This window comes from Oncorhynchus keta, chromosome 27 (genome assembly GCF_023373465.1).
Source record: "Oncorhynchus keta strain PuntledgeMale-10-30-2019 chromosome 27, Oket_V2, whole genome shotgun sequence".
Lineage (NCBI taxonomy): Eukaryota > Metazoa > Chordata > Actinopteri > Salmoniformes > Salmonidae > Oncorhynchus > Oncorhynchus keta.
The window spans coordinates 28,304,043-28,326,843 of NC_068447.1; the positions used below are offsets into that span (position 1 = coordinate 28,304,043).

General features: G+C 48.4%; 1 protein-coding gene across 1 annotated transcript in view; it reads left to right on the forward strand.

Annotated features, from left to right (window-relative positions):
- LOC118359712 (protein bassoon-like) overlaps positions 1 to 22,801 on the forward strand; it is a 182,041-nt gene that overhangs the window by 33,473 nt on the left and 125,767 nt on the right. The window contains exon 2 of the mRNA XM_035738343.2: positions 1,196 to 1,706. Within this exon, the coding sequence (XP_035594236.2) occupies positions 1,196 to 1,706 (511 nt within the window). The remainder of the gene's footprint in view (positions 1 to 1,195; positions 1,707 to 22,801) is intronic.

Here is a 22,801-nt window from a genome sequence, read left to right on the forward strand (position 1 = left end):
ACTGTTGTGAGAGCTGCAAGGAGACATTTAACATCATTAGACCAGATGAGATTGCATTAAGTGCATAGGCAGGCATGCAGGGAAGCAAGCAGGCATTCACCCATGCAGTCCCGCACGCACACCCATACACACTAAGGCTTCCATATGTCCTCTGTATGTAATGATCACTGGGTGAAGTCTGGCTCGCAGGGCTCTAAGTAGATGTGCATTTGGAGACAGTAACTCCAGAGCAAAGGCGTGGGGGTGGATGAAAGCCATTTCGTGACATTCACATGCAGCTGAAAGCAAATGTCTCATACCGACTCAGGCTGTCGCAAAATATGCCTGTCTGTCCTTACTACAAATACTTTTATCCAAACTCACATGACACAACTGAATCAACTAATTGGCTGGAACTACTGTGGATCTTTTTGATCCATTCCACATTTACACTGTTCCCAGATCAGTTCTGTTTTTCAGTGTCTTGTTTTAGTCTTATCTGGAAGTGGGGGAAATGTGTTGATGTAGTTCTGTGATTCCTTTCCTGATTCCTTTTTGTGGGCTCTTGTTGGTGCCTTTGTGTTTCCATTGGCTATGTCATATCCTTTGGAAATTCATTATTATTCATTATAAGTAATGACTGTTTTTTAACTCTCTCTTCTAGCAGTTTTTAGGTGGTAGAGTATAATGCAAAGATTTAGTGATACTGACCAAACCCCGAAATGAATAGATAATACACGGCTACATAAAACGTCCCCCACAGGGACAAGCTGCCTGATAAAGTTGCCTGTCTGGTTCATCGTCTGTATAAGAGCTGTTAACCTGGTATGTGAGGCTCCATACTTTGCCCCAAGTCTCTCTGCCAAATGTTCCCTGCTAATGTCAACTCGTTTAATGTCCCATGTTCTCTCTACACAGCCAGGATGGTTGTAGGAATCCTGCTGAACACGAACACTTTCAGAGACTATGTAAAGCTCCTGTAGATTTATGTATATAGGATTATAGATATAGACTAGATATAGACTAAACTATGTCTCCTGAATAGATAGAACTTCATAGTCATACTACCGTATAGATCTAGTATAGTTACCCATAACATCTATGGAACTTATTTGTCATGTTGGCATCTTTAACTTTGTACTCTAGGTCCCGTCTAAACAGAAGGGATGTTCTATTTGAAGTTAATTTGATTCCTGTTTTTTCCCCCCATTTTCAGGGTTCCTATGGGGAGTCCTAAACCTGGGATGCAGCTTGGCTATGGAGGGATGGCTGGAGGAATGGGTGGTGGAGGAGGTCAGAGACTGGCCAACCAAGAGAGCCACAGGCCGTTGCAGCAATCTAGCTCAGGCCCCGACTATGGCTCTGGCCCGGGTCAGGGCCATGGGCCAGGGATGGGTTCTGGGATGGGTGGCGGTCAGGGTCAGCATGGCCAGAGCCCCAGTCAGCCCGGTCAGCACGCCTCCAGACGGAACCTCCAGGTGGACTTCAGCAGCTCGGGAGGCCGGACGGGTCGCTCCTCCTCAGCGTCTCCGGACCGGGGGATCACCCCCACCTCGCCCTACTCGGTGCCTCAGATCGCCCCCATGCCCGTCAGCAAGCTGTGCCCCCTCTGCTCCACCACAGAGCTGACCAATCCGCCGGCCCTGCCAAACTACAACACCTGCACACAGTGCCGCTCCACCGTCTGCAACCAGTGTGGCTTCAACCCCAACCCCCACCTCACAGAAGTAAGTAAAAACCACTGCCTGTTAACATGCTGACTCTATTACAGCTATATCTAGGATCAGTTATCTATACCTTAATACTTAGGGAATTAAACCAGTTTACTAAACAGATAAGCTCTTAAGGGGCATCATGTTAAGTCACAAAATTAGGCACATATATCTAGACTCCTATTTCTCTCAGGCAGGCATGCACAGTCATTTTGACTTCTCCAATCTCTAAGTCCCAGACATAGAAAAGGCCCTTCCTTAATGAGTATGAAGGTCCTGTCCTCCGTCAGTGACCTCTGACCTCTCTGTCAGAGGGGGCCCAGCAGAGCCTGCTGTCAGTAGCGTCTCCATCGGGCTCGCTCCCTGGCTTTTCAGCCTCTGTTTTGACAGCAGGAGAGTAACGGAGGGGCTGTCACTCTGTCCTTCCCCTGAACATGTGGGCGGCACCAGGCAGGTGGGTTTCAGAGAGAGGAAGTGAGGGAGGTTGCACCGTGGGGTATTGTTTGCCCCGAGGATGTGGGTGAAGCGGTATTCTCTCCGAAGCGGTGAGAGCCTCCGAGGCACGGTGCCAATGCCACTGTAGTGTTGAGATGAATTCTGGTCCCAACTGCCATCATGTTTTATTGTGAGGGAAATGTATATGCATTATATTCTGAGAGCAGAACCAGGGGAAAGAGAATGTGGGGAAATTATGAAGAGGGAGTGGGAAGTGGAGTGTTAGAGAAACTGGGCCAAGAGCGAGAGATGGGAGGGAGAGAGAAATAGAGAGAGGAGAGGGAAGTAGAGAGAGAAGGGGGGAGAGCAAAGATAGCTAAACGTATACAATTTGAAGAGAGAGGGTGTAGGATGAATGCCCGGAGGTGCACTTAGGTGTAATGTGAAGAAGGGGCAGCAGAACAGAGGATGCGGAGAAAACATTCACCCCTCAGTGCTGAGGAGGAGGGAGGAAGAGAGAGACTGGAGAGGAAGGAGTGAGGAGGGAAAAAAGAAATTGAGCAGGATTTAAAACTAGGGGAATTAGGAAGAGAGGAGAGGGAGGTGTACGGGGAAGAGAGGGTGGAGATGGAAAAGAAGGAGGTGTACAGGGGAGAGAGGGGAGAGAGGGGAGAGAGGGGAGAGAGTGTTATTTTAATTTTATTTTATTTAACCAGGTAGGCCAGTTCAGAACAAGTTCTCATCTACAACTGCGACCTGGCCAAGATAAAGCAAAGCAGTGCGACACAAACAACAACGTAGAGTTACACATGGCATAAACAAATGTACAGTCAATAACACAATAGGAAAAATATATATATATTTACGGGGAAAGAGGGAAGTGTACGGGGAAGAGTACTGGGAAGAGTACTGGGAAGAGTACTGGGAAGAGTACGGGCAAGAGTACGGGCAAGAGTACTGGGAAGGGTACTGGGAAGGGTACTGGGAAGAGTACGGGAAAAAGTACAGGGAAGAGTACGGGGAAGAGTACAGGGAAGAGTACGGGGAAGAGTACGGGGAAGAGTACTGGGAAGAGTACTGGGAAGAGTACGGGGAAGAGTACGGGGAAGAGTACGGGGAAGAGTACGGGGAAGAGTACTGGGAAGAGAAGAGTACTGGGAAGAGGGGAAGAGTACTGGGAAGAGTACTGGGAAGAGTACTGGGAAGAGTACGGGGAAGAGTACTGGGAAGAGTACGGGGAAGAGTACGGGGAAGAGTACGGGGAAGAGTACGGGGAAGAGTACGGGGAAGAGTACTGGGAAGAGTACGGGGAAGTGGAAAAAACTAGATGTAGAGTCTTTGAGCAAATAGAAGTCAATCCCTATAACCTTTAATCAATCCCTCTGCCAGTGTTCACCCTGTATGGATATAGGAGACACAGCTAACATGCATACATCTGCTTGTAACAGCTATTAATACTGCTTTGTAAGTCAGTGGGGGCAGAGAATGTGGCCTGCAGTACAGATAGAGGGGAGCAATACGAGGCTGGTTGCCTCCCAAATTACACTCTTAAATTGTTGTCTCCCCTGTAACTACTCCCCAGGTCATTGCTGTAAATGAGAATGTGTTCTCAGTCAGCTTACCTGATTAAATAAGGGTAAAATAGAAAATGGAAATACCAGAACCCACACACTCTATAAGTGCACTTTATAGGCAACAGGGTGCCATTTGGAAAACAACCAGTCAAATTCCAGGAAATTAAAGACTTTTACCAGAGTTTCCCCCTCACCAATCATGTGAGTATGAACACTTCCACACTGTGTCTGTGCGTGTAAACATCTCCATATTGTGGAAGCCATTTACCGCCCTCTGACTCACTCTATGGTCTTAGCATGGCCGACAGTGAACTGTTGTAATCTTGCTCTCCGCCTCTCACCTCTCAAATGTTCACCCATTACCTTCTCTTCTCTCTGGGTCTGTTCACTTCAATTTGGTGCGTCCGTAAATTCACTCTGGAGTGCCAGAGAGCGGTCAGAGTGCGCTCTGGGCGTTCATAAATTCAGAGTGTTTCACTATCGAAGCGTTCAGAGTGCACACTTTTTATTACTGACACCGGTCATATTGAGCGTTTGTGAATTCCTCCGTTATTCTGCTCTCTGGGATACTCAGACGAGAGTGCTCTGAAAGAGTACATACACAGAGCAAATTTACAAATGCACCCATTGTAAGCAACATCCGGCAAATTATAAATGGACATAAACTACTGGTCAAAAGTTTTAGAACACCTACTCATTCAAGGGTTTTTCTTTATTTTTACTATTTTCTACATAATAGTGAAGACATCAAAATAACACATATGGAATCGTGTCGTAACCAAAAAAAGTGTATTTTATATTTGAGATTCTTCAAAATAGCCACCCTTTGCCTTGATGACAGATTTGCACACTCTTGGCATTCTCTCAACCAGCTTCTTGAGGTAGTCACCTGGAATGCATTTCAATTAACAGGTGTGCCTTGTTAAAAGTTCATTTGTGGAATTTCTTTCCTTCTTAATGCATTTGAGACAATCAGTTGTGTTGTGACAAGGTAGGGGTGGTATACAGAAGATAGCCCTATTTGGTAAAAGACCAAGTCCATATTATGGCAAGAACAGCTGAAAATAAACAAAGAGAAACGACAGTCCATCATTACTTTAATACATGAAGGACAGTCAAAACAGAATATTTCAAGAACTTTGAAAAGTTTTTTCAAGTGCAATCGCAAAACCATCAAGCGCTATGAAGAAACTGCTTCTCATGAGGACCTCCATGGGAATGGAAGACCCAGAGATACCTCTGCTGCAGAGTATAAGTTCATTAGAGTTACCAGCCTCAGAAATTGCATATGTGGGTACTCCTTCAAGACTGTTGGAAAAGCATTCCAGGTGAAGCTGGTTGAGAGGATGCCAATAGTTTGCAAAGCTGTCATCAAGTCAAAGGATGGCTACTTTGACGAATCTCAAATATATTTTGATTTGTTTAATACTTTTTTGGTTACAACATGATTCCTTATGTGTTATTTAATAGTTGTGATGTCTTCACTATTATTCTACAATGTAGAAAAAAGTAAATGTAAAGAAAAACCCTTGAATGAGTTGGTTTTCTTAAACCTTTGAACGGTACTGTACGTAATCTCCATATCCACATTGGGGACTGTTACTTTCAATAATAATGTGTAATAATTTGATTATTTTACAATTATTGCTATTCTAATGGCACACACAACTCTGTACACCTGTGTGAATGTGCGTGTGTGTGCCAGCCTGCAGGCCCTATCACCAGGCACCAGTGTGGTGGTGGCTGATAAGCTGCAGTAGACCCCAGGCTGAACAGACCCAAAAGCTACAGCAGGGATGGGCAACTGATGGGGGTCGAAGGTACCAAAAATCTGAACTCATCATAGGAGCCGCAGTCGCTCGTAGGTCTGCGTACCCACATCCATACCCAAAAATGCAGTCAGAGCACTAGCCTTTTGGGGGCCCTAAATGAAATTTTGCTGCAATTCTACATATTTCGCCAAGGGGAGGAGAGAAATGTTTACAGTTTTTAATATGATATCTGAGTGAGAGTGACTAGCGTCATTCATGTCTGTTAAAAAGCCACTACTCTATCTCTGTGCTCTCCTTGTGTGGCCCTTGTGTAATACATGTCATTCATGCAGTCTTTGTAATGAAATGAGGCTTTTAGTTAATTGAAGGAATCACTGGTGCTTTTCTGTGACGTGGGAACACATATTTCCATCTTCCTTCCTCTCCTCCACCAGATGTATCCATGTAACCACTGGCTTGTTCATTAACAGATCAAATCAATCTCATATACACTCAACCTGATCGGGTTCTTATTTTAATTGGATCCAGGAACATTTGTACGACGTAACATGCTGTTGACTTATAGAGTTTATGAGGCCAAAGATGCTTATTAGGCAGAGATTATGCTAGAGCCACTACACAGTGTTTGACTGTAATGTACAGTAACACATTGTAACAGTTTTTAGGTTATTGTTTGCAGGGGTGCCAGGTAGGTTGTGTCTAGCAGGGGAAATATTGCTTTCTACTCATTGATTGTGAGGGAATTAGTCCCGTCTGGTCCGTAAAAGCCAGTATGGACATACACTTTTCATAAACCCTTGAAACATTGAAAATAACTTCAAAACTGTTATTTTGCGTGGGTTGTATTACCAACATAAATGATCACACACACATAATAATATCACAAACAATGAGCTCTGGTTCCTCAAGAAAAGTCCCATATCTCGGGCCTAAAAGAGTCCAGTCAGGTTCAGTGAGTTCAGTGAACTCAAGTGACCTTGGTCACGCAAAGTTTGTCCGTTCTTAAAAGTGTAGACTAAACCCAGTCTCAATCATACAATCAACTCTTTTACCACACAACCATAAAGAGTATCAAATCTCAGGAGTCTTCAACTACAACTGACCACAAATCAACACCGTATAAATCACACTCAAACAAATGAAATACCGTATGAAAAACAGTTGTGGTCAGTCAGACAATCCAATCCTCCTGTAGAGAAAGGCCATGACGATACAGCAGAGACCAACTGATATGTGTAGTCTAAAGGAAGGAATGAGTGGATCTGATCCTGGTTAAACTTGAGACCAGGCTACAAAGCAGACTTTTAAATACAACTAAACAGCCTGAGTAAAGGCGCTTCGGAACTGAGGGTTGAACACATCCTCATTGGCACCACCAACCATCACAACCCCCTTTTGCTCAGCTAATGCTGGCTATTTATTTGGGAATTAAGGGGGAAGCGCCCCATTGGAAGGAGAAACACAGACGGTTCAGACAAATTCAGGGCGTCACAACATGTTCATGTGCACTCTGGCTTTTGTTTTTGGTATCTTCTTGATACTGTAATTTAGTGTGTTTAACAATGGCTCCTTGTTGCAGTGTTTACAAATGATTGAGCGACTTTAGTTACAGGGAGTAAATCCAGAAATCTCAATATATTCTCGTCAAATGCTGTGCATATAGTGTGAGGGTGGATCGTATAAGACATATATACAGCCTCAACCTTCTCTACCTCGATGTAGACTCTACCTGGGTTTACCCCATCCTTCATTCAAATGAGCTTGGGTGCCAGTCTGTTTCTGCTCTCTTGCCAACTCGTTGATGAGTGACAAGGAGTTGGCAAAAGAGCACAAACAGATCTGGGACCAGGCTGAATCCAAATCACATGGAACCTCATAACCCCTTCACCAGTGACATCAAGGTAATGAAGCACCTGCCGTATGGCTCCTGCCTAATGTTTGTTGTTATTTGTGGCTGGGTGCTAAATTTAGACACAGCATGCACGCCGTGCAGTTAATAGAGGTGTGTGTTCAGAGTCATTAGCTTCCACTAGAAGTCATCAGCTAGCTTCCCTCTGGCTCTGCTCTGCTCTCTATCTCTCTCTCTTCTCTCTCTCGCTTTCTCTCTCTCTCTCCTCCCTCCACTGAGCCTGTTGTACTTGCGTGTCGCGCAGCGAAGACAAGACACCACACCACCCCAGACCCCTTTTTACTCATTTACCCATAATCTTGCAGAAGTCCAGGACAGGAGCAGATATATTGTCAATCACAAAGCAGCAGAGATGATGTAGAGTCTGTGTTGTTGTTGTTTAGGAGGAGAGAGGAGGGAGTACAGAGGAGCTGAAGGCCTTTGGATCCAAGCCAGTGTCAGGATAGATTTCCTTGTATAGAGCCACAGTGAGGCCTGTGCTGCTCTCTCTTTCTCTTTCTGTTTCATGTAGTCTCTCTCTCTCCCTCTCACCCTCTCTCTCGCTCTCTCATTTTCTTCTCATTCTCTCTCTCTTTCTGTCTCTCTCTCTCTCTTTTTCTCTCTCTCCCTTTCCCTCTCCCCCCCTCTGTCTCTCAGTGCCTGGGAAATGTCTGTGTGTTTTTCCTGGTGGTGATGTCTTCATGTTTTATCTCAATGGAAAGTACTAAGACAAAATGGGCACTTACTTATTTGTTTGGTGAATACATTAGCTCCAGCCGCTTATATATTAAAGGGCATTGCATTAGAATCACATTAGACTTGATTTTGTTTTGGGACAGTAGCTATTACTTTACTGTACATTTCATTGTGTCTTTCTCAAAGCAAATAACCACGGACACATAACATAACCCAGTCCTAGAGCATTGCAATGTGTTATGTATAGATTGTCATTATACACCTTCTTCCTGTCTCTCTCCTTCATAATGACAGTTTCCTTTGAATGTGTTCTGACATTTTGTCATGCATTTTATCTACTTTCGAGCGATGACAGCATCTCTCTATACAACAGGCTATGGATGTAGCTATATGATCATCCAGTCAAGCAGTGTAACAGAAATACGCATATCATTCATACTTGGAATCAAATCTATTTCCTTTCCCTCCCTCCCTCCATCCCTCCTTCCAGCCTGTCATGTCTGAGCCTGGCCACAGAACAGCATATAGCTTCAGATGTATCACCTTTCATCAGCAGGCTAGCGCTACACCACTGTCACAGCAGCTGTCACTCACTATCCCCCTGACAAGGTCACTGTCTGTCTCAGAGAGAGAGAGGGAGAGAGAGAGACAGAGAGAGAGAGGGACAGAGAGAGGGGAGAGAGGACAGAGAGAGAGAGAGAGAGAGAGGGACAGAGAGGACAGAGAGAGACAGACAGAGAGAGGACAGAGAGAGAGAGAGGGACAGAGAGAGACAGAGAGAGAGAGACAGAGAGAGAGAGAGAGAGAGAGAGAGAGAGACAGAGACAGAGGAACAGAGGGACAGAGGGAGAGAGAGAGAGAACAGGAGACAGAGAGAGAGGGAGACAGAGAGAGAGGGACAGAGAGAGAGAGAGAGAGAGAGAGAGGACAGAGAGAGACAGAGAGAGAGAGAGAGGGACAGAGAGAGAGACAGGACAGAGACAGAGGGACAGAGATAGACAAGATACATGTGTGTTTCTACATATGTGTATATGCTCATACCAGTGTGTGTTTTAGGGAGAGAGAAGAGGGGCTCTGGGGTAGAGTAAGGTGAGACGGATAGCTAGAGAGGCAATGGAGAGAGGAAGTAGAGGAAGGAAGTAGAGGAAGGAAGAGACAGAGGGAGAAGGAAGTAGAGGAAGGAAGGAGAGGGAAGTGAGTTATTTTGATGTTTCTCTTCCCGCTTCTCTGAGTTGATACGGATCTGCATCACAAATCCTGCCTGCCACTAACTGCACCGTTCAGCACCTTACTCTCTCTGCTGCAGTACTTCACTCAAAGAGAGAGAGATTGTTAGACTTTAATAATACTTTATTTCTATCCTCCATCATGGTCACTGACAAGGTGACTGTGTGGGAGCGATTGAAAGACTAAATGAATGATAATCACTGCCTGGTCCACCTGGTTTAGTGGGTGTGCATAACAATGTCTTGATTAAGCATGGAAATGAAAATTGATCCCCCCCCATGCTGCTAGGGGAATGTCATACCGTTTTATATTTAGATGTGAATGTGGGTGATTTATCACGGTTCTTATGAGCAATATGTAAAATCCTCAATAAATAAATAAAATAATAATCATGATGATGACGACAATGGGGATGGCCATGACAGTCAAGATGGCGACAGGATAATGACAAAATGTATATTTATCACCCTAATGATGATGACTAACAATTATAATCATGGTAATTATGGGTGCTAACATTAGCATGGTAGGAACAGTTGAATTTCGGAAGTTTACATGCACTTACACGGAACCCAAACCGGTTGTGCCATCGTGCATAAATGTATTTTGTCCCCCCACACCAAACGCGATCACGACATGCAGGTTAAAATATCTAAACAAACACTGAACCAATGACATTAATTTGGGGACAGGTCGAAAAGCATTAAACATGTATGGCAATTTAGCAAGTTAGCTTGCACTTGCTAGAAATTTTGTCCTGGGATACAAGCATTGCGTTGTTATTTTACCTGAAATTCACAAGGACCTCTACTCCGCCAATTTATCCACACATAAAACAGTCAACCGAATCGTTTCTAGTCATCTCTCTTCCTTCCAGGCTTGTTCTTATCTTGACTTTATATTGCGATTGGCAACTTCCATAAATTAGGTGCATTACCGCCACTGACCTCGTTCGTCTTTCAGTGACTCAAGTGGGTATAACCAATGAGGGGATGTCACGTGGGTACCTGCTTCTATAAACCAATGAGGAGATGGGAGAGACAGGACTTGCAGTACAATCTGCGTCAGAAATATAACTGATTTCTATTTTAGCCCTTGGCAACGCGGACAATGGCGCACGCGAGCAGTGTGGGTGCAATAATTGAATAACATTGATTTCTAAATGTATTTTGCAACGCGAGCGGTGTGGTCAGCCTATTAGGTTGGAGTCATTAAAACTCGTTTTCAACCACTGCACAAATTTCTTGTTAACAAACTATAGTTTTGGCAAGTCGATTAGGACATCTACTTTGTGCATGACACAAGTCATTTTTACAACAATTGTTTACAGACAGATTAATTCACTTATAATTCAATGTATCACAATTCCGGTGGGTCAAAAGTTTACATACACTAAGTTGACTGTGCCTTTAAACAGCTTGGAAAATTCCATAAAATTATGTCATGGCTTTAGAAGGTTCTGATAGGCTAATTGACATAGTTTGAGTAAATTGGAGGTGTACCTGTGGATGTATTTTAAGGCCTACCTTCAAACTCAGTGTCTCTTTTCTTGACGTCATGGGCAAATCAAAAGAAATCAGCCAAAAACAAGACTGATTCATCCTTGGGAGCAATTTCCAAACGCCTGAAGTTACCACGTTCATCTGTACAAACAATAGTATGCAAGTATAAACACCATGGGGGTCGCTCAGCCGTCATACCGCTCAGGAAGGAGACTCGTTCTGTCTCCTAGAGATGAATGTACTTTGGTGTGAAAAGTGCAAATCAATCCCAGAACAACAGCAAAGGACCTTGTGAAGATGCTGGAGGAAACTGGTACAAAAGTATCTATATCCACAGTAAAACGAGTCCTATATCGACATAACCTGAAAGGCTGATCAGCAAGGACGAAGCCACTGCTCCAAAACCACCATAAAAAAAGACAGATTAAGGTTTGCAACTACACATGGGGACAAAGATCGTACTTTTTGGAAAAATGTCCTAAGGTCTGATGAAACAAAACTGTTTGGCCATAATGACCATTGTAAGGTTTGGAGGATAAAGGGGGAGGTTTGCAAGCCGAAGAACACCATCCCAACTGTGAAGCACAGGGGTGGAGCATCATGTTGTGGAGGTTCTTTGCTGCAGGAGGGACTGGTGCACTTCACAAAATAGATGGCATCATTAGCTAGGAAAATTATGTGGATATATTGAAGCAACACCTCAAGACATCAGTCAGAAAGTTAAAGCTTGGTCGCAAATGGGTCTTCCAAATGGACAATGACCCGATGCATACTTCCAAAGTTGTGGGAAAATGGCTTAAGGACAACAAAGTCAAGGTATTGGAGTCGCCATGACAAAGCCCTGACCTCAATCCTATAGAAAATTTGTGGGCAGAACTGAAAAAGCGTGTGCGATCAAGGAGGCCTACAAACCTGACTCAGTTATACCAGCTCTGTCAGGAGGAATGGGCCAAAATTCACCCAACTTATTGTGGGAAGCTTGTGGAAGGCTAGCCGAAACGTTTGACCCAAGTTAAACAATTCAAAAAGCAATGCTACTATATACGAAATGAGAGTATGAAAACTACTGACCCACTGGGAATGTGATGAAAGAAATAAAAGCTGAAATAAATCATTATTTCTACTATTATTCTGACATTTCACATTCTTAAAATAAAGTGGTGATCCGAACCGACCTAAAACAGGGAAATTTTACTGGGATTAAATGTCAGGAATTGTGAAAAACAGAGTTTAAATGTACTTGGTTAAGGTGTATGTAAACTTCCGACTTCAACTGTAGGTAGTCAGTCCTCTTCTATCTTTTCTGTCTCTCTTAACCTCCTCCCAGGCTGTAGATAACAAGGCAGCTCCAGCCTGCAGCCCCAGAGTCTGCAGCCAGTGTTAGAGCAAGGCTGTCATACCAGTGAGAAGAGGGGGAGTGTTAAACCAGTGAGAGGAGGGGGGAGTGTCATACCAGTGAGAGAAGGGGGGATTGTTATACCAGTGAGAGGAGGGGGAGTGTCATACCAGTGAGAGGAGGGGGAGTGTTAAACCAGTGAGAGGAGGGGGAGTGTTAAACCAGTGAGAGAAGTCGGTAGTGTCATACCAGTGAGAGAAGTCGGTAGTGTCATACCAGTGAGAAGAGTCGGTAGTGTCATACCAGTGAGAAGAGTCGGTAGTGTCATACCAGTGAGAAGAGTCGGTAGTGTCATACCAGTGAGAAGAGTCGGTAGTGTCATACCAGTGAGAAGAGGGGGAGTGTTAAACCAGTGAGAGAAGTCGGTAGTGTCATACCAGGGAGAGGAGTCGGTAGTGTCATACCAGTGAGAGGAGTCGGTAGTGTCATACCAGTGAGAAGAGGGGGAGTGTTAAACCAGTGAGAGAAGTCGGTAGTGTCATACCAGGGAGAGGAGTCGGTAGTGTCATACCAGTGAGAAGAGGGGGAGTGTTAAACCAGTGAGAGAAGTCGGTAGCGTCATACCAGTGAGAGGTGTCAGTAGTGTCATACCAGTGAGAGGAGGGGGAGTGTTAAACCAGTGAGAGGAGGGGGAGTGTTATACCAGTGAGAGGAGGGGGAGTGTCATACCAGGGAGAGGAGTCGGTAGTGTCATACCAGTGAGAGGAGTCGGTAGTGTCATACCAGTGAGAAGAGGGGGAGTGTTAAACCAGTGAGAGAAGTCGGTAGCGTCATACCAGTGAGAGGTGTCAGTAGTGTCATACCAGTGAGAGGAGGGGGAGTGTTATACCAGTGAGAGGAGGGGGAGTATCATACCAGTGAGAGGAGGGGGAGTGTCATACCAGTGAGAGGAGGGGGAGTATCATACCAGTGAGAGGAGGGGGAGTATCATACCAGTGAGAGGAGGGGGGAGTGTTATACCAGTGAGAGGAGGGGAGTGTTATACCAGTGAGAGGGGAGTATCATACCAGTGAGAGGAGGGGGAGTGTTATACCAGTGAGAGGAGGGGGGAGTGTTATACCAGTAGTGTTATACCAGTGAGAGGATATCATACCAGTGAGAGGAGGGGGAGTATCATACCAGTGAGAGGAGGGGGAGTATCATACCAGTGAGAGGAGGGGGAGTGTTATACCAGTGAGAGAAGGGGAGTGTGTCATACCAGTAAGAGGAGGGGGTGTGTCATACCAGTGAGAGGAGGGGGGAGTGTCATACCAGTGAGAGGAGGGGGAGTGTCATACCAGTGAGAGGAGGGGGAGTGTCATACCAGTGAGAGGAGGGGGAGTGTCATACCAGTGAGAGGGGGGAGTGTCATACCAGTGAGAGGAGGGGGAGTGTCATACCAGTGAGAGGAGGGGGAGTGTCATACCAGTGAGAGGAGGGGGAGTATCATACCAGTGAGAGGAGGGGAGTGTTATACCAGTGAGAGGAGGGGTGTGTCATACCAGTGAGAGGAGGGAGTTCATACCAGTGAGAGGAGGGGGAGTGTCATACCAGTGAGAGGAGGGGGAGTGTCATACCAGTTCGGAGTGTTATACCAGTGAGAGGAGTCGGAGTATCATACCAGTGAGAGGCGGGGGAGTGTCATACCAGTGAGAGAAGGGAGTGTTATACCAGTGAGAGGAGGGGGTGTGTCATACCAGTGAGATAAAGTGTCATACCAGTTTGTCATACCAGTGAGAGGAGTGTCATACCAGTGAGAGGAGTCGGAGTGTTATACCAGTGAGAGGAGTCGGAGTGTTATACCAGTGAGAGGCGGGGGAGTGTCATACCAGTGAGAGAAGGGGGAGTGTTATACCAGTGAGAGGAGGGGGGTGTGTCATACCAGTGAGAGGAGGGGGTGTGTCATACCAGTGAGAGGATGGGGGAGTGTCATACCAGTGAGAGGATGGGGGAGTGTCATACCAGTGAGAGGAGGGGGGAGTGTCATACCAGTGAGAGGAGGGGGAGTGTCATACCAGTGAGAGGAGTCGGTAGTGTCATACCAGTGAGAGGAGGAGGTGTGTCATACAAGTGTGAGGAGGGGGGAGTGTCATACCAATGAGAGGAGTCGGTAGTGTCATACCAATGAGAGGAGTCATCAGTGTCATACAAGTGTGAGGAGGGGGAGTGTCATACCAGTGAGAGGGTGGGGGGGTGTCATACCAGTGAGAGGAGTCGGTAGTGTCATACCAGTGAAAGGAGGCGGAGTGTCATACCAGTGAAGGGAGGGGGAGTGTCATACCAGTGAGAGTGGGGGAGTGTCATACCAGTGAGATAAGTCGGTAGTGTCATACCAGTGAGAGGAGTCGGTAGTGTCATACCAGTGAGAGGAGGGGGGTGTGTCATACCAGTGAGAGGAGGGTGAGTGTCGTACCAGTGAGAGGAGCGGGGTGTGTCATACCAGTGAGAGGAGGGGGAGTGTCATACCAGTGAGAGGATGGGGGAGTGTCATACCAGTGAGAAGGGTGTGTCATACCAATGATCGGCAGTGTCATACCAGTGAAGGTTCTGTAGTGTCATACCAGTGAGAGGAGTCAGTAGTGTCAACCAGTGAGAGGGTGGGGTGTCATACCAGTGAGAGGAGTCAGTGTCATACCAGTCAAAGTCAGTAGTGTCATACCAGTGAGAGAAATCGGTAGTGTCATACCAGTGAGAGGTGTCAGTAGTGTCATACCAGTGAGAGAAATCGGTAGTGTCATACCAGTGAGAGGTGTCAGTAGTGTCATACCAGTGAGAGGAGTCGGTAGTGTCATACCAGTGAGAGGAGGAGTGTTAAACCAGTGAGAGGAGGGGGGAGTGTCATACCAGTGAAAGGAGGGGGAGTGTCATACCAGTGAAGGGAGGGGGAGTGTCATACCAGTGAGATGAGGGGGAGTGTCATACCAGTGAGAGGAGTCGGCAGGGTCATACCAGTGAGAGGAGTCGGTAGTGTCATACCAGTGAGAGGAGGGGGGTGTGTCATACCAGTGAGAGGAGGGTGTGTCATACCAGTGAGAGGATGGGGAGTGTCATACCAGTGAGAGGATGGGGAGTGTCATACCAGTGAGAGGAGGGGAGTGTCAACCAGTGAGAGGAGGGGGAGTGTCATACCAGTGAGAGGAGGAGGGAGTGTCATACCAGTGAAGGAGTCGGTAGTGTCATACCAGTGAGAGGAGGTGGTGTGTCAAACCAGGGAGAGGACGGTAGTGTCATACCAGTGAGAGGAGGAGGTGTGTCATACCAGTGAGAGGATGGAGGACCAATGAGAGAGTCGTCAGTGTCATACCAGTGAGAGGAGGGAGAGTGTCATACCAGTGAGAGGAGGGGAGTGTCATACCAGTGAAGGAACTGTCATACCAGTGAGAGGAGGGGGAGTGTCATACCAGTGTAAGGAAGGGAGTGTCATACCAGTGAGAGGAGGGAGTGTCATACCAGTGAAAGGAGGGGGAGTGTCATACCAGTGAAAGGAAGTGTCATACCAGTGAAGGGAGGGGAGTGTCATACCAGTGAACAAGGGTGGGGGGAGGGGTGTCATACCAGTGAGGAGTCGGTTGTCATACCAGTGAGGTTCGGTAGTGTCATACCAGTGAGAGGAGTCAGTAGTGTCATACCAGAGAGAGGAGTCAGTAGTGTCATACCAGTGAGAGGAGGGGGAGAGTCCTACCAGTGAGAGGAGTCACTCGTGTCATACCAGTGAGAGGAGTCAGTAGTGTCATACCAGTGAGAGGAGTCAGTAGTGTCATACCAGTGAGAGGAGTCAGTAGTGTCATACCAGTGAGAGGAGTCAGTTGTGTCATACCAGTGAGAGGAGTCAGTGGTGTCATAACAGAGAGAGGAGTCGGTAGTGTCATACCAGTGAGAGAAGGGGGAGTGTCATACCAGTGAGAGAAGGGGGAGTGTCATACCAGTGAGAGGAGGGGGGAGTGTCATACCAGTGAGAGGAGTCGGTAGTGTCATACCAGTGAGAGGAGGAGGTGTGTCATACCAGTGTGAGGAGTCGGTAGTGTCATACCAGTGAGAGGAGTCGGTAGTGTCATACCAATGAGAGGAGGAGGTGTGTCATACCAGTGTGAGGAGTCGGTAGTGTCATACCAGTGAGAGGAGGAGGTGTGTCATACCAGTGTGAGGAGGGCGGAGTGTCATACCAGTGAGAGGAGTCGGTAGTGTCATACCAGTGAGAGGAGTCAGTAGTGTCATACCAGTGAGAGGAGTCGGTAGTGTCATACCAAAGGAGTCATCAGTGTCATACCAGTGAGAGGAGGGGAGTGTCATACCAGTGAGAGGAGGGGGTGTGTCATACCAGTGAGAGGATTAAAGTGTCATACCAGTGAGAGGAGGGGAGTGTCATACCAGTGAGAGGAGGGGGAGTGTCATACCAGTGAGAGGAGGGGGAGTGTCATACCAGTGAGAGGAGGAGGAGTGTCATACCAGTGAGAGAGTCGGTAGTGTCATACCAGTGAGAGGAATGTGTCAAACCAGGAAAGGAGTCGGTAGTGTCATACCAGTGAGAGGAGGAGGTGTGTCATACCAGTGAGAGGAGGAGGTGTGTCATAAGTGAAGGGGATGCTCACTAGTGAGAGGAGGGAGTGTCATACTATATAGAGGATGGGATGTCATACCAGTGAGAGGAGGGGAGTGTCATACCAGTGAGAGGAGGGGGAAGTGAGAGGATGTCATACCAGTGAGAGGATAAATACCAGTGAGAGGAAAGTGTCATACCAGTGAGAGGAGGGGAGTGTTAAATGTCATACCAGTGAGAATTGTCAAAACAGTGAGAGGAGGGGGGAGTGTCATACCAGTGAATGTCGGTAGTGTCATACCAGTGAGAGGAAGGGGTGTCATACCTCGTGAGAGGAGGGGAGTGTCATACCAGTGAGAGGATGGGGGAGTGTCATACCAGTGAGAGGAGGGGTGTGTCATACCAGTGAGAGGAGTCCAGGGTCATACCAGTGAGAAGTCGGTAGTGTCATACCAGTGAGAGGAGGGGTGTGTCATACCAGTGAGAGGAAGTGTGTCATACCAGTGAGAGGATGGGGGAGTGTCATACCAGTGAGAGGAGGGAGGTCATACCAGTGAGAGGAGGGGGGAGTGTCATACCAGTGAGAGGAGGGGGGAGTGTCATACCAGTGAGAGGAGGAGGGAGTGTCATACCAGTGAGAGGAGTCAGTGTCATACCAGTGAGAGGAGGTGGTGTGTCAAACCAGTGAGAGAGTCGGTAGTGTCATACCAGTGAGAGGAGGAGGTGTGTCATACCAGTGAGAGGAGGAGGTGTGTCATACCAGTGAGAGGAGGGGGAGTGTCATACCAGTGAGAGGAGGGGGAGTGTCATACCAGTGAGAGGATGGGGGAGTGTCATACCAGTGAGAGGAGGGGGAGTGTCATACCAGTGAGAGGAGGGGGGAGTGTCATACCAGTGAGAGGAGGGGGGAGTGTCATACCAGTGAGAGGAGGAGGGAGTGTCATACCAGTGAGTCATACCAGTGAGAGGAGGGGAGTGTTATACCAGTGAGAGAGTCGGAGTGTTATACCAGTGGCGGGGGAGTGTCATACCAGTGAGAGAAGGGGGAGTGTTATACCAGTGAGAGGAGGGGGGTGTGTCATACCAGTGAGAGGAGGGAGTGTCATACCAGTGAGAGGATAAAGTGTCATACCAGTGAGAGGAGGGGAGTGTCATACCAGTGAGAGGAGGGAGTGTCATACCAGTGAGAGGAGGGGGAGTGTCATACCAGTGAGAGGAGGGGGGGAGTGTCATACCAGTGAGAGGAGGGGGGAGTGTCATACCAGTGAGAGGAGGGGAGTGTCATACCAGTGAGAGGAGGAGGTGTGTCATACAAGTGTGAGGAGGGGGAGTGTCATACCAGTGAGAGGAGGGGGAGTGTCAAACCAGTGAGAGAGGGGGGAGTGTTATACCGGTGAGAGGAGTGTCATACCAGTGAGAGGTGTCATACCAGTGAGAGGTAGTGTCATACCAGTGAGAGGAGGGGGAGTGTTAAACCAGTGAGAGGAGGGGGAGTGTCATACCAGTGAGAGGAGTCGGTAGTGTCATACCAGAGGAGGAGGTGTGAGTGTGAGGAGGGGGAGTGTCATACCAGTGAGTCGGAGTGTCATACCAATGAGAGGAGTCATCAGTGTCATACCAGTGAGAGGAGGGGAGTGTCATACCAGTGAGAGGAGGAGGGTGTCATACCAGTGAGAGGAGTCGGTAGTGTCATACCAGTGAGAGTGTCATACCAGTGAAGGGAGGGGGTGTTCATACCAGTGAGAGGGTGGGGGGTGTCATACCAGTGAGAGGAGTGGGTAGTGTCATACCAGTGAGAGGAGTCGGTAGTGTCATACCAGTGAGAGGAGGGGGGTGTGTCATACCAGTGAGAGGAGGGTGAGTGTCGTACCAGTGAGAGGAGCGGGGTGTGTCATACCAGTGAGAGGAGGGGGAGTGTCATACCAGTGAGAGGATGGGGGAGTGTCATACCAGTGAGAGGAGGGGGTGTGTCATACCAATGAGAGGAGTCGGCAGTGTCATACCAGTGAGAGGAGTCAGTAGTGTCATACCAGTGAGAGGAGTCAGTAGTGTCACACCAGTGAGAGGGTGGGGGTGTCATACCAGTGAGAGGAGTCGGTAGTGTCATACCAGTGAGAGGAGTCAGTAGTGTCATACCAGTGAGAGAAATCGGTAGTGTCATACCAGTGAGAGGTGTCAGTAGTGTCATACCAGTGAGAGAAATCGGTAGTGTCATACCAGTGAGAGGTGTCAGTAGTGTCATACCAGTGAGAGGAGTCGGTAGTGTCATACCAGTGAGAGGAGGGGGAGTGTTAAACCAGTGAGAGGAGGGGGGAGTGTCATACCAGTGAAAGGAGGGGGAGTGTCATACCAGTGAAGGGAGGGGGAGTGTCATACCAGTGAGATGAGGGGGAGTGTCATACCAGTGAGAGGAGGGTCATACCAGTGAGAGGAGGGAGTGTCATACCAGTGAGAGGAGGGGTGTGTCATACCAGTGAGAGGAGGGGGGTGTGTCATACCAGTGAGAGGATGGGGGAGTGTCATACCAGTGAGAGGATGGGGAGTGTCATACCAGTGAGAGGATGGGGAGTGTCATACCAGTGAGAGGAGGGGGAGTGTCATACCAGTGAGAGGAGGGGGAGTGTCATACCAGTGAGAGGAGGGGTAGTGTCATACCAGTGAGAGAGGTGGTGTGTCAAACCAGGGGTCGGTAGTGTCATACCAGTGAGAGGAGGAGGTGTGTCATACCAGTGAGAGGAGGGGGAGTGTCATACCAATGAGAGGAGGGGGTCAGTGTCATACCAGTGAGAGGAGGGAGAGTGTCATACCAGTGAGAGGAGGGGGAGTGTCATACCAGTGAGAGGAGGGGGAGTGTCATACCAGTGAGAGGAGGGGGAGTGTCATACCAGTGAGAGGAGGGGGGAGTGTCATACCAGTGAGAGGAGGGGAGTGTCATACCAGTGAGAGGAGGGGAGTGTCATACCAGTGAAAGGAGGGGAGTGTCATACCAGTGAAGGAGGGGAGTGTCATACCAGTGAGAGGGTGGGGGGAGGGGTGTCATACCAGTGAGGGGAGAGAGTGTCATACCAGTGAGGGAGTCGGTAGTGTCATACCAGTGAGTGTCATACCAGGAGGAGGTAGTGTCATACCAGTGAGAGGAGGGGGAGTGTCATACCAGTGAGAGTGTCATACCAGTGAGAGGAGTCAGTGTGTCATACCAGTGAGAGGAGTCAGTAGTGTCATACCAGTGAGAGGAGTCAGGAGTGTCATACCAGTGAGAGAGTCAGTGGTGTCATAACAGAGAGAGGGGGAGTGTCATACCAGTGAGAGAAGGGGGAGTGTCATACCAGTGAGAGAAGGGGGAGTGTCATACCAGGGGGAGTGTCATACCAGTGAGAGGAGTCGGTAGTGTCATACCAGTGAGAGGAGGAGGTGTGTCATACCAGTGTGAGTAGTGTCATACCAGTGAGGGGGGAGTGTCATACCAATGAGAGGAGGAGGTGTGTCATACCAGTGTGAGGAGTCGGTAGTGTCATACCAGTGAGAGGAGGAGGTGTGTCATACCAGTGTGAGGAGGGCGGAGTGTCATACCAGTGAGAGGAGTCGGTAGTGTCATACCAGTGAGAGGAGTCAGTAGTGTCATACCAGTGAGAGGAGTCGGTAGTGTCATACCAATGAGAGGAGTCATCAGTGTCATACCAGTGAGAGGAGGGGGAGTGTCATACCAGTGAGAGGGGGGGGGGTGTCATACCAGTGAGAGGAGTCGGTAGTGTCATACCAGTGAGAGGAGGGGGTGTCATACCAGTGAGAGGAGGGGGAGTGTCATACCAGTGAGAGGATGGGGGAGTGTCATACCAGTGAGAGGAGGGGGTGTGTCATACCAGTGAGAGGAGTCGGCAGGGTCATACCAGTGAGAGGAGTCGGTAGTGTCATACCAGTGAGAGGAGGGGGGTGTGTCATACCAGTGAGAGGAGGGGGGTGTGTCATACCAGTGAGAGGATGGGGGAGTGTCATACCAGTGAGAGGAGGGGGAGTGTCATACCAGTGAGAGGAGGGGGTAGTGTCATACCAGTGAGAGGAGGGGGAGTGTCATACCAGTGAGAGGAGGAGGGAGTGTCATACCAGTGAGAGGAGTCGGTAGTGTCATACCAGTGAGAGGTGGTGTGTCATACCAGTGAGAGGAGTCGGTAGTGTCATACCAGTGAGAGGAGGAGTGTGTCATACCAGTGAGAGGAGGGGGAGTGTCATACCAATGAGAGGAGTCGTCAGTGTCATACCAGTGAGAGGAGGGGAGAGTGTCATACCAGTGAGAGGAGGGGGAGTGTCATACCAGTGAGAGGAGGGGGAGTGTCATACCAGTGAGAGAGGAGGGAGTGTCATACCAGTGAGAGTGAGAGGAGGGGAGTGTCATACCAGTGAGAGGAGGGGAGTGTCATACCAGTGAGAGGAGGGGAGTGTCATACCAGTGAGAGGAGGGGAGTGTCATACCAGTGAAGGGAGGGGAGTGTCATACCAGTGAGAGGTGGGGGGAGGGGTGTCATACCAGTGAGGGGAGTCGGTAGTGTCATACCAGTGAGGGGAGTCGGTAGTGTCATACCAGTGAGAGGAGTCAGTAGTGTCATACCAGTGAGAGGAGTCAGTAGTGTCATACCAGTGAGAGGAGTCATACCAGTGAGAGGAGTCAGTAGTGTCATACCAGTGAGAGGAGTCAGTACTGTCATACCAGAGAGAGGGTCAGTAGTGTCATACCAGTGAGAGGAGGGGGAGTGTCATACCAGTGAGAGGAGTCACTAGTGTCATACCAGTGAGAGGAGTCAGTAGTGTCATACCAGTGAGAGGAGTCAGTAGTGTCATACCAGTGAGAGGAGTCAGTAGTGTCATACCAGTGAGAGGAGTACCAGTGAGAGAGGAGTTCAGTGTCATACCAGTGAGAGAGGGGGTAGTGTCATACCAGTGAGAGGTGTCAGTAGTGTCATACCAGTGAGAGGAGGGGGAGAAACCGGGAGTGTCATACCAGTGAGGAGGGGGAGTGTCATACCAGTGAAAGGAGGGGGTGTCATACCAGTGAAGGGAGGGGAGGTCATACCAGTGAGAGGGTGGGGGGTGTCATACCAGTGAGAGGAGGGTAGTGTCATACCAGTGTCATACCAGTGAGAGGAGGGGAGTGTCATACCAGTGAGAGAGGAGTGTCATACCAGTGAGAGGAGGGGGGAGTGTCATACCAGTGAGAGGAGTCGGTAGTGTCATACCAGTGAGAGGAGGAGGTGTGTCATACCAGTGTGAGGAGTCGGTAGTGTCATACCAGTGAGAGGAGTCGGTAGTGTCATACCAATGAGAGGAGGAGGTGTGTCATACCAGTGTGAGGAGTCGGTAGTGTCATACCAGTGAGAGGAGGAGGTGTGTCATACCAGTGTGAGGAGGGCGGAGTGTCATACCAGTGAGAGGAGTCGGTAGTGTCATACCAGTGAGAGGAGTCAGTAGTGTCATACCAGTGAGAGGAGTCGGTAGTGTCATACCAATGAGAGGAGTCATCAGTGTCATACCAGTGAGAGGAGGGGGAGTGTCATACCAGTGAGAGGGTGGGGGGTCATACCAGTGAGAGGAGTCGGTAGTGTCATACCAGTGAGAGGAGGGGGGTGTCATACCAGTGAGAGGAAGGGAGTGTCATACCAGTGAAGGGAGGGGGAGTGTCATACCAGTGAGATGAGGGGGAGTGTCATACCAGTGAGAGGAGTCGGCAGGGTCATACCAGTGAGAGGAGTCGGTAGTGTCATACCAGTGAGAGGAGGGGGGTGTGTCATACCAGTGAGAGGAGGGGGGTGTGTCATACCAGTGAGAGGATGGGGGAGTGTCATACCAGTGAGAGGATGGGGGAGTGTCATACCAGTGAGAGGAGGGGGGAGTGTCATACCAGTGAGAGGAGGGGGAGTGTCATACCAGTGAGAGGAGGAGGGAGTGTCATACCAGTGAGAGGAGTCGGTAGTGTCATACCAGTGAGAGGAGGTGGTGTGTCAAACCAGGGAGAGGAGTCGGTAGTGTCATACCAGTGAGAGGAGGAGGTGTGTCATACCAGTGAGAGGAGGGGGGAGTGTCATACCAATGAGAGGAGTCGTCAGTGTCATACC